This window comes from Petaurus breviceps, unplaced genomic scaffold (genome assembly GCF_028583685.1).
Source record: "Petaurus breviceps papuanus isolate PSGF00001 unplaced genomic scaffold, PetGlider_PUasm1.0 90792, whole genome shotgun sequence".
Lineage (NCBI taxonomy): Eukaryota > Metazoa > Chordata > Mammalia > Diprotodontia > Petauridae > Petaurus > Petaurus breviceps.
This window is the reverse complement of record NW_027187347.1, coordinates 17,998,211-18,010,457: the sequence shown is the minus strand read 5'-3', so window position 1 is coordinate 18,010,457 and position 12,247 is coordinate 17,998,211. Positions and strand designations below refer to the sequence as shown.

The following is a 12,247-nucleotide window of genomic DNA, read 5'->3' as shown; positions in this document are numbered from 1 at the left end:
TTTTGAAGCATTCTCCTGCCTCAAAAAAGGCTGGCTGCTTCCAATTTTTTTTTAATTTTTTGGTGTAAAAATTCTCCTCTGCAAAGACTGAGCTTCAAAGTCATTCTTATCTTCCTATTTTGGGATGGTTTTTTTTCTTTTCTCTCCTTGGCAGCTTACAAAATATTGTCTTTGCCTTTAATGCCTTTCTTTAAGGATTGTTCCTGAATGGGAGTCTATGCTATGTGATTATGGATAGGTCAATGAAAATCTCTAAAGGCTAACTTTCTCATCTGCAAAATGGGGATAATTATATCTGTATGACCACTTAACCTTACAGAATATCATGAGGATCAAATGAGATAATGTATATAACACTCAATGTATATAACAGAACTCATAGGTGTCTCAGGTCTGATGGTGGGGGTGGGAGGTTGACTCCAAAGATAATTTTCTCTTTGTCTTATGTTCCTATTCTAAAGAAATCTCCAAAATAAAGCATAGGTAGGGGTCATTTCTAGGTTTCCCCAGAAATGTGTCATATGGTCCCTTAATATAGGAAATTTATGTATATAACATATGTGTATGGAACAGCCTTTATTTCACCCATCACCCAATGCGTAAACTCCAACTGCTTGCAGGAGGCCATGAACAAACACAGAAGCATGACGTACTCAAGTAGCCCGTTGGACCTCCCCCCACGGCCAGCTGAAGATGGCTTTGGAGGCTACTGAACAAAATGCTCTTCAGACAGTTCACAACAATAGTAAGGAACAGGTTAGTGAGGTCCAGATCTCCTTACCTCCATGACATGGCCTCAGTCTTCTAACTCTGAAGGTCATGGTGATGATCTTTTTCTTGATACAAGGAGCATGGCCTTGAGGAATTCTTCTCCTTGGATAGGAATTCTTAACATGAGGTTAAGACTATCAAAGATTATTGATATAATCATGATTTCTGTAGTTTTTTTATTGACATAATAGATTCATGAATTTAGAACTAGAAACCATCCAATCTACCTTCCTTATGTTACATATAAAGAAAATGAAATTCTGAGAGATGTCACTCTGAATAAAGACACCTCCAGCAAGTATGGCTACCAGTGACCCACACCTTTGTGTTTTTGCTGTAGCGAAGGGACAATGCACTAAGAGGATGTTCCTCCTTGAAGAAAAGTAAAGGCTTTTAAAGGAAGTGATCTGGAGTTTACAGTTTATGGCCTAATTATGTTAGCTTCAGTAGTAAGCCATTTTAATCCTACATTAGCTTTAAGATAGAGACTTTAATATTCCTGCCTCTTTACAATAAATATTTAAAAGGTAAAGCTAATAACAATTAAGGAACTTCTGGTTTTTTTCTTAATTTTTTAAAAATTTTCTTTCTTAGTAACATCTCTTTCTTTATAAATAACCCCGTGGATGGTTTAGGAGCCAAGATGGTAGATTAGAGGCAATCCAGCTGAACTCCAACATTCCCCTCTAAAAAAACCTTTAAAATAATGCCTCAAATCACATTTTGGAGCAGCAAAGCCAACAAAAGGTCAGGCTAAGACATTTTTCTGGCCTAAGAAAACTTAGTAGGTCAGCAGGAGAAATCTATGACATGAAGGTAGAAGTCTGTCCAGAGCCCACACACACAGTGACAGTAACAGTGGTCACAGCATTAACAGTAGCTCTGAAAACTCTCAGCCCAGAAACAGTAAAGGAGATCAGACAACTGATTAGAAAGAGATTACAGGGACCCTATAGTGACACTGGGTACAGCTGGCACTGATTGGAAGCTCTGTCGCTTGTATGCAGTTTTGGGTCACAGTTCTAGGGCAGAGAGGAGAGCTGGGGGTTGGTCAAAAGGGAACAGAAGGTCGGGTTGCCATTCCAAGGCAAAGTGTGCTAATGCTTGCAGCTGTAGAGGACTGGGGCCCTTCCTGGGTAATGATCAGAGTGCAGACAAGGACAGCAATGATAATACCTCTCCTGGGATCACACCACCTTGGAAGCACCTAAAACACTACATCCAAATCAAGCCTAATTACTATTGCATCTGCTTTACCCAAATCCATCACCACCATTCATAGTGGTAGCTGCTCAAGCTGTAGGCAATGTACCTTGGAGGAAACAAAAGGTCTTCGTTTTTTGGGCAGAATATCTCCAATTGTTGTGAGGACATCTTTCATTTGCTTGAATCCTTGATATTGACAGTGACATCTGTGATGGGATGAAGTGGAAGGTAAGTGGGGCAGTCCCACCTTGATGGTCAATTTATCACTGTGCAGATCTAATCCTGGGAAGAGTTTGTGTATATCCAGGGACATCTCTAGCAAAGGTAGGGCCTGGCCTTTCAAGTGGAAACTACCACTGTGCCTGCATCTGCCTTCTCACTTGACATACCTTCACAAACCTTATCAAGGAAGCAACAGTTTCTAGTAATACCATGTGCTGCATTCTTCCTTTCCTCCTGAAATGCTAATGCCCTGTATAGAGCAGATACATCGCAATACTTTTGTCCCTCAATTTTAAACCCAGGCTTCCTACTTGATAGGGTGGGGAGCCTGCTCTACAGTATTTCCCTTTAAAAGTCAAAGGTTTTTAGGGGAGAGGGGAATCTGGACCCACAATTCAGGTGGTGTGGCTAACTCCCACATGGGAACTTTCTGTATCCTAGAAGATAATGATCCCTCTAATTTTTAGTCTTAGTGATCTTGGTGCATGAAGAATTTAAGGTAAAACTTGTCCATTGTCCTATTACTAACTTGTTAGAGGCAAGACTTAGCCTAGGTCTAATTGACTCTAATTTCCTCACTTTAGCCAGGACAAAGCCTGTGCAAAGTATCTTTCTCCCACAAATCCTTTTAAGTGGTAGAAAAATCAGTAACTAAGTTTTTTCATCTATAAAATGGAGCTATCATATAACTAATCTACCTCCCCTCCCCTTCCCATTGTGAGGATTAAATGAGCAAACTTGTCAAAGAACATTAAGATAAAACAACACAATAATAATAGATATTCTATTATGAATTATTTTTCTAGATAATCTATGAATAAAACCTACTTTTTTGACATTGATAAAATGTATTAATTATTTCTTTTTTGTTTTAATTGTTTTAATTAATTACCTAAAATAATTGTATTGTTTTAATTAATCATTTCCTTTTGTTTTATTCAGAGCCTTTGTATAAGTATATTCCTGTTTCTGTGACCAAAAAGAAGTCTTTAAAACTGTCCCAAACAGAAAACCAATAATAGTTATTAAACATATGTTTTGTTTCAGTGCACTGCTGTTCTCGTGTTTATTGTAAAGGTGGATGTTTAGCATTTAGTGAAGTCTTCAGTAAAAAGCAGTGATAGAAAATAAGTTAATCGGGGATGTGAAAGGCCTTCAATGAAGGAAGGCCAAGTTAGGGCTTGGACCTGCAGGCCAGGGTTCCCAACAGTTAAGTGGCTCTGGAGGAAGTCTATTCTAAAAACTAAGTTCCTACATTTGATCTTTATCACTAAAAATCATTTGAAATTATTGCGCATTTAATAAAGATAAAAGGCTCCCAAAGCTATTCTTTTCCTCGTGGACCACACATGACAAAATCTCGCGTGCATCATAAGCTGTAAAAAGCAAAGATGGATGGAAATTCTTCTTGCTGATATGTACATCTTCTTTACAACATTCATGATCTGGTAAAAAAAAAAAAACCATACGTGAATGTCTGCATTTTAAAATAATTTATAACACAACTCAGTATTCATTTAGAAACATTACCAGATTTGTCCTACCCATCACATTTTATATTTCTCAGAAGAATGAGGGATGGCTAGGTGGTGCAGTGAATAGAGCACCAGCCCTGGAGTCAGGAGGACCTGAGTTCAAATCCGGCCTCAGATACTTAACATTTACTAGCTGTGTGACCTTGGGCAAGTCACTTAACCCCAATTGCCCTAACTTCCCCTCTCCAAAAAAGCAAAAAAAAAAATGGATACATCACTAAACTCAAGCTGAGAATTTTAAGTTATCACAAGAGTCAAATTTTTATTTTTTTAATACTTAATTTTTTTTTCTGTTTCTATGACTCTCACAGGCACTACATATCTATGGACTAAAAAAATATTATGAAGATGCTCCAAATGTGCTTTCTTTTTGGCAGTTTTTACAAATGGAACTAAATATGTTAATCACCCAACTCTGCTAATCCTATTTCTTCTCCTTTTACTGCCAAACTTCTCTAAATGAGTGACCTGTGCCCACTGTACTTTCCCACCAGATTCACTTCTTGTGACTCTGAAATCCGGAGCTCTATTGAAACTACTCCTTCAGGTCATCAAGGATCTCTTGAGAATCACCTCATGGGTAGAGAAACTTGTGGAGGCTGTGCTGGGCCCTCTATTTTGTGGGGTATCTTGGATTAGGAAGCTGCAGCTACTTGGTAACCACCAAAATATAATTAGATTTTCCCATCTGTTTGCTAGAGCTTTTCCGTATCATCCCATGATCTCGGTGGCTGACAACTCAGGTGTGCAACGAGCAGATTTTTGTGGATGCCACACCAAAGGCAAACAGTGGCTAAATTCAGCTGCCATCTTTAAGAAACTTTTTTTTTCCTGGAGAAAGCTAACTGTCTTATCAGAATGAAGGGAAAGGGTATGTATTTTGATGAACAGTGAGGTAATGCTATAGAGAAGTTTTCAGGCAAATTTAGATGTGGGCCTGGTGGGTAAGGGATAAGCAATCACAAGCTATTCCAGTATTTCTAACCAGCAGTCCTGACACAACGCTGAAGAATAGCCAGTCAGCCAATGGGGGCATCTCTCAGGGTGAGCAGAAATCACAAAGCATTCTGCAGCTGCTTGCCTTATGGCTCCTCGGGGGACTCTGACAATTTCAATATAATCTGGTGCTTCTTTATAAATGCAACCACCTCATTAATTGAGCTATTGCTCCTCATAGGAGGATTGTAGACTGATTGCTGGAGGGGACTGAGAGCTTATTGAGCCCAAGCCCATTTCCCAGATGAGAAACTGAGGCAGAGAGAAGTGACTTGCCAAAGTCACACAAGCAATACTACCACTAAGAACAAGCATTTACAGAGTATTTTAAGGTTTAGAAAGCACTTTGCAAATATTATCTCATTTTCTCCTCCCAACAATCCTGGTAGATACGTTCCATTATGTCCCCATTTTACAAAGAACCTGAGGCAGACAGAGGTCACACAGCTAGGAAGTGCATGAGGCAGGATCTGAACCCAGCTCTTCCTGACTCCAGGTTCAGTGCCCCATTTATTACCACTAATTGTTATGATTCCAGGAATGGCTTGCGTAGCATCTCCTTGGTGGGGGGTGGGGCAGGAAGGAGGGGGAGATTGGTCCCTTGTTTCCTAGCTCCACCCTTCTCAGTAAATTAAGATACAACCTATACAGGTAGAGACAACATATCTCCAAGAGATGAACCTGAGTCAGACTCAGTGGTTTCAGCTTAGGAAGCTGAAAATTATCTGGGTGTAGCCCCATCTGTGGCCTGAGAAGTTTACATCCCACTTTTTTCAAAGCGTAGTCCTGAGTCTTGAAGTGAACTGAACCAAATAAAAGAGAATTTTTTGCTTTAAATAGATCTAAGTAAAAAAACATTGAAAACTGTTATGCTTGGATAGAAACCAGCAAGAAACAACATCCAAAAATTCATGAATTATGGTTTCATTTATATTTTTATTTTTAAGGGTGATAAATTACATAAAACAAAATCTTATTAAATATCAATATAAATTAAAATTGCTTTATAACTATTTACATTTACATGAATATCAATGCATAAAATGCCATAACATTTTTAGGTTCTTCTAGCTCTAAATATATCCCACGCACAGGTCACAGAATGCAATCCTCAACTTGTCCTGCCCCCTCCTTTTACAGATAATGAAACTGAGGGAACCAGGGGAGCTTAAGTGATCTACCCAGTGGCACATGGGGTTATAAGCTCAGAGATCTGATCAGAGCCTTGGTCTTCTGACTCCAAAACTAATGATCTGATTCTCCATCAGGTTTTTCTGTTAATTACCTTTTATTTATTTTTCTTCCTATATGGTTGTAACTAGCACAGACCGTACTCTGTTCTTCAGGCTGCCGTTTTTTGTTTGTTTGTTTCTTCTACTTTGCTTGATTTCAAAAAGGTCCTTCCAGGTTTCTTTGCATTCCTTATACTGGTTGGCATGAATAACACTAGAGAATTCCATTACAATAGGGTACCATGATTTATTAAACATTCCCCTGTTATTGGACATTTAGGCTGATTCCGGTTTTCTGCAATTATAAATAACACTACCATAAAAACCTTTAAGTAAATAGCTCTCCTTGTCTTCTGGACAATTCTTACAGAAGTACAGGGTTTATTTCTTTATTAGAGGTATCTGCCCTCGAAAGTGCTGGCTGATGTTGAATACTTCATGTAAAATGGAACAACATCCAGTATGGAATACCCTTACTGAATTTGCACAGTTAGGCCTGCTCACCCTGTAACTTTTAGGCTGACAAATCAATGTTAATTCTGGATCCTTTTAATACTATGCCTTAGTCCTACTTGATGTAGTTGGTACTTGGTCGGAGGGGTTATGTGGGCCCCAAAATATCCAATCTGCAAGAAAACCCCCTGAGGCAGAGCTCTTAGTCAATAACCATTTATTAAAGGGACCTGGCCCCCTTTACTGAACAAGACCTCAGATCTTCCTCACGATCTAAGCTGTGCCCTCTCTCCAGGGCCTTGGTTTTATAGTGCTTGACGAGATGACACAGAGATGATGCCAAGTAAAATACAGGATTTCATTGATTGACAGACCTATACCTTGACGCTCCAGTCAAAGAGGGCCAGTTCACTTGCTGGCCAAGGGCACAGAGCCATTTCCCCATGCTGGGCAAATAAGAGAAGAACACTGAGGACAGAGAAACAAAAGTAAGCTAGAGGACTTTCCATATCATTAGGTCATCACCATTATGCTGACCTTGGTCACCTACTCAGCAGGGAATGAGGGTGGAAGTCCTCTAGTCAGCTTCCTGTGGTTAAGCAAGTGAACTTGTAGTTTAAAGTTTGGGGGTCTAATATAAGAAAGAATCTACCTCAAATTATCGAATTATCTCTAAATATAAGCTATAAAATAGGTGTACTAATATTGATGAATAGACTGACTATATTACTAGACAAATATAACAGGAAATTATAGCCATCTCTGTGGAATCACCCTAGACTGAATAATATTGATTGGAATAAAGAGGCTAAAGTATTTTATGCAATCACCATTACTCACACAAGCTGTTAGACAATAGTGAGGGATCCTGTGAAGCCACCACAAAAGCAGTTTAAGAATAACCTATATTTATACGGCACTTGGAGGTCTGCGAGGCACTTTATGGATATGGCCCCATTTGACCTTCACAACGGCCCTGTGGGGACCTCCAAAAGCCATTATTATCCCCATTTCACAAAGGAGGTCATGGAGGCTGAGTTAAATATATCAAGAGCTAACACTTACATAGTGCTGTAAGGTCTGCAAAGCGCTTTACACATACCCTTTCATTTGATGGGTTGGGTGACTTATTCATGATCATACATCCAAGAAGTGTCAGGGGTGGATCTGAACCCAGGCCTCTGCTGAATCCAAATCTGTCCACTACACTAAGCTACTATCTTACATAGTATATATAATGTAACATAGAGTATCTGTGGAAACTGAAACACGCTTTTGTTAACTGAAGCGTTGTGCTGTGGATGTTAACTCTACCTTGGACCTTGTCCTTGCTCTTCACACCAGGGTGAGTCCCTTCAGTGAGCCCACACCTGCTCCTGGGCCTCCCCGATTGTTTCACACTGGTCTTACCAAGAGATAAGTGAAGAAAGGATTTGTTGAGCTGAAAAACTAATGGATTCAACAGCAGCCAAACTCCACTAGCCCGTTCTGATTCCTGCCGTCCCAATCTCCGAGGTCTGCTTTGCTATGGCTTTTGGCTCCTGACTAGACTCTCTCCAGCACCAGTCACCGGGTCCTTAAGGGACATTTTTTTTTTTGCTTTTTGGAGGGCAATTAGGGTTAAGTGACTTGCCCAAGGTCACCTGGATAGTTTTTGTGTTAAGTGTCTGAGGCCGAATTTGAACTCAGGTCCTCCTGACTCAAGGGCTGGTGCTCTATTCACTGTGCCACCTAGCTGCCCCTTAGGGGACATTTCTAAGAGAAGGTCTCATAGGCATCTCATACTCATTCTGTCCAAAGCAAAGCTCCTTCTCTTTCTCTCTTCCTAACTTTTCTGTTTTTATTGAGAACACCATCACCCTTCATCTTTCTAGTGATCTGGGCTCACAGTGTCAGGAATCTCCCTCTCCTTGATCTCCCTTAGCCCACATATCCACTTATCTGTCACCACCTCTAATGCAATCTACCTCCATGATGTTTTTCCTCTCTGTCTTCCTTTCTCCACTCACGGAGCCACCACCTGAGTTCAGGCCCTCATCACCTCTTGAGACGTGGTGGAGTGACCTTGGAGTCAGGGAGACCTGGGTTCCAATCCTTCCTCAGGCACATACCAGCTATGTGGCCCTGAGCAAGTCACATGGCCTCTTTCAGCCTCAGTTTCCTCCTCTGTAAAATGGGGAAAATAACAGCACCTCCCATAGGATCACATATGCACAGCACTTTGCAAACCTTCAGGAGAAGTATACATACTATCTACTGGCAATACAATGGCCTCCCCTCTCTAATCCATCTTCCACCAGGCTGCCAAACTGATGTGGTCCTGTCACAGCAGACTCCCTGGTCTGGGGGTCCTCACCTCTGTCTGTTGTGTCATGGAGCCCTCTGGCACCCTGGGGATGCCTAGGGACCCCTCCTCGTGGGAATCATGGGTCTAAAGGCATAAAATAAAATACCCAGGGTGACCAAGGAAACCAATTATACTGAAATACAGTCACCACAAGATTAGAAACACAAGTTCACAGGCCATAGGTGTTAAGAACCCTTGTTCTAGGTTAAAATATAAACTCCTCTGTTTGGCTTTTAAACTCCCTAAAAACCTGGATTCAACCAACCTTTCTACCTCATCCTACATCATGCCCTTCCTCCCACACTATGGGCGAGCCACGCTGGCTTTCCTGCCGTTCCTCACAGAGGACACTCCTCCTCCCCATATTTCCATGTCCTAACTGGTCAGTGCTATCTTGATAAAGAACTACAGAGCTGGAGTTCAACAACTGTCTTTTTGTTCTGTTCTTTCTTCCTGATCCCTTCCCAGCACCCAGATTCCAGGCCTTGTTAACAAGTTATTTCCTTTCCTACCCTTTCTATCTCTACTAGAAGGGGAAATTCAGGATAGTCTGAAAACAGCAATTCTCAATCGAGTATAACCACTAAATCCATTAATAACCCATCATTCTTTTCCATCATGGTGCCCTGTGTCCTATCTGCCGGCAGATGACTACACTCCATAGCTTCTGGAAGGACCAGAAAACCCTCAGACAAGAATCACCTTTTGCCTTCATTGAATATAAAAGACATAATCATTTTCACAAGGCTCTTTTTATTCCACAGTTTACCTCAGGCTATGTTGAAAAGCAAACCACAGGTCAGACTCACCTCAGTCAGACTTTTTGTCTTTTTGGGCTTTTAACCGTTCAAACATCTTGTCGATCTCCGAGACTGGCCTCTGCCTGACGCGAGAGGTTTCCTCACTTTGAGACTGACGGATGACTTTTTCAGTACCTTCATGGATTATCTGATGAGCTGCAAGGATGTGCTTCCTTTGTGAATTCCTCACTGGAGCAAAAGGAAAGAAATACTTACTTTGAAAATTTATTTTGCAATAATATTCTAATGGCATTTAGAGAAGACGGATGTGAAAATGTTGTTTTAAAAATGTGCACATCAATCAAATGAGTAAGCATTTATTATGCACTTACTGTGTGTCAGGCACTATGCCAAGTGCCACAGATACAAAGACAAAAGCGGGGGCAAGGGTCCTTGCCCTCAAGGAGTTGACATTCTGTTCTAGGAGACAGGTGCATATATGTAAGTATTTATAAAACAAATACTGGATAGGTTGGGACACATGCTCCTCTCACGGTGCTTTCTAGATTGCTGTTTCTGCTGTGACTGTAGTTGAATCCAATATCATGTGGGGTAAGATATTCCTGGTAAAATCTGACATAATTTTAAAATTCCATGTGGTGACTTGGGAATGGGAAGTGGGTCTTACTACTCTAAAGGACAAAGAGGTAGCTAAATGCTTCAGTGAACAGAACACCAGTTCTGAAGGCAGGAAAGTCTCAGACACTTATTTACTAGCTGTGTGACCCTGGGCAAGTCACTCGGCCTCTGTTTTTCCTCAGTCTATAAAATGAGGATCATACTAGCACCTACCTCCCAAATATCAAATGAGATAGTACTTGTAAAGTGCTTAGCACAGGGCTGGGCAACAGTAAGTGCTATGTAAAAATCTTAGCTGTTATTATTATTGTTGTTGTTTTTATCATTGGACTTGCTGTTGCTGTATCCCAGTGCTGCTGGGAGCCAAGGGTAGCTATTCTCAGACCTGATCCTAGAAATACAGTCTGCCCTGATATCCATCCCTACCATTTTCACAAAACATTATATAAGTTTTAGAATAAAAGCAGAAATGAGGCATTTTCACGACCTTACCTTTCTCCTTCACAAATGTTTTCTGCACTTCTGGAATAAGGAAACTATAAACCAGCTCTGCAACGATCTCTTCTGACTGAAGATGAGTTCGACTAAGTGAGAAACAAAATCAAGTGGATTAAAACATTCGCTCCACTTAAAGTTCTATGAAATATACAGTCTAGAGAGAATGTGCAGTGACCACAGGATCCATGCAGTCTGGTTCTGTTTGAATCAATGCCTCTGTTGGGAAAAGGGCTGGGAAGGACAGGGTTTGTGTCACGAATGTCTGAAACTTTGAAACAGGACCCTAGTGCTATCTGAGATTCTGTCACTCGTCACATTTTCTTCATGCTTTGATATAGTAAAAAAGAAAGGAAAATACACAGGTGTCCAACGACAAAGGCTTCTTAAGACCTGAGGCTAGCTAATCCTGTGTTGTGAAAAACTTCAGGCTGGTGATGAACAGACCTGTTCATCCTATGGCCTGTTCTCAGAGTACATACCGATTTTCTATTTCATAAGCAAGGTCGTTGATTTCCTCAGCCATCTTCTGGATTTCTTCCCGGGCTTGTTCTTCTGCCGTGCTTTCCTCAGTATTTAGAATGATATCTTCCAGATAGGAGGTAACGGTACTCTGGTGAATTTTAATCACCTGTACCAAACATAAAATATCCTGCTTAGTTATGCCAGGTAAGTGATGGCCAAGCAGTTCAAGACATATCCACTTCAGCATTAGACCTACTGCATACTGTTGGCACTTGATAAATGTATGAAAAATTAAGAACTCACAATAAATGCTGATTAAAAAAAATTAAACCAAATGTTGAGTAACTTCCCAAATAAAACTTTAAACAGTTTGGATTATTTTAGAAAGTTTCTTTTTAATATCAAATTCATTTACATTTTTAACCAGAACAACACGTTTGCTTTAACCTCTTCTGAATCTTCCTGTGTTCTTATAAAAATCTGTTGCCTTCTTTTTTTAATGTAATTTTAGTCAGTGTGCATGTTATTCTTATTTTTATTGAGAGAGCCTCGCTCTCTGCATCATCTGTACAAACTTTACTGCATTTCTTTTTTTTTTTTTTTTTGCTTTTTGGAGGGCAATTGGGGTTAAGTAACTTGCCCAAGGTCACACAGCTAGTAAGTGTTAAGTGTCTAAGGCTGGATTTGAACTCAGGTCCTCCTGACTCTAGGGTCAGTGCTCTATTCACTGCACCACCTAGCCGCTCCCATCTTGAACTTTTTATTGTGGTATTGAGAGTGCTAGAGCTAATGTTTATCTTTAGAGATCATCAAAACCAGCTCTCTTATTTTATGAAGGAGCAAGCTGAAGCCCAAAGAGGTTAAGGGACTTGCCTGAGGTCACCAAGGTACCAACTGGCAGAACTGAAATTTGAAATTGAAAAAAAAAATTTTAACATTCATTTAAAACTTTTCCGTTCAAAATTGTCTCTTTCCCTCTGGACCCTCCTCCACCCATTAAGAAGGAAAGGCATATTTCCCATTACACATGTGAAATCATACAAAACATTTCTGTATTATCTGTGTCATAAAAAGCAAGGAAAATAAAGAAAGTGAAAAAACAATATGCTTTGACCTGCACTCATAGTTCATCCTTTCTCTCTCTGA

The 12,247-nt window shown here is 40.3% G+C and overlaps 1 protein-coding gene across 1 annotated transcript in view; it reads right to left on the bottom strand.

Annotated features, from left to right (window-relative positions):
* Positions 1–3,057: 3,057 nt before the first annotated feature.
* Positions 3,058–12,247, bottom strand: part of CFAP91 (cilia and flagella associated protein 91) — a 55,890-nt gene continuing 46,700 nt past the window's right edge. Inside the window, exons 12-15 of the mRNA XM_069070032.1 lie at positions 11,119–11,267; positions 10,634–10,725; positions 9,572–9,751; positions 3,058–3,644 (exon numbers count right to left, since the gene is read on the bottom strand). Of these exons, the coding sequence (XP_068926133.1) occupies positions 9,573–9,751; positions 10,634–10,725; positions 11,119–11,267 (420 nt within the window). The 3' untranslated portion in view covers positions 3,058–3,644; position 9,572. The remainder of the gene's footprint in view (positions 3,645–9,571; positions 9,752–10,633; positions 10,726–11,118; positions 11,268–12,247) is intronic.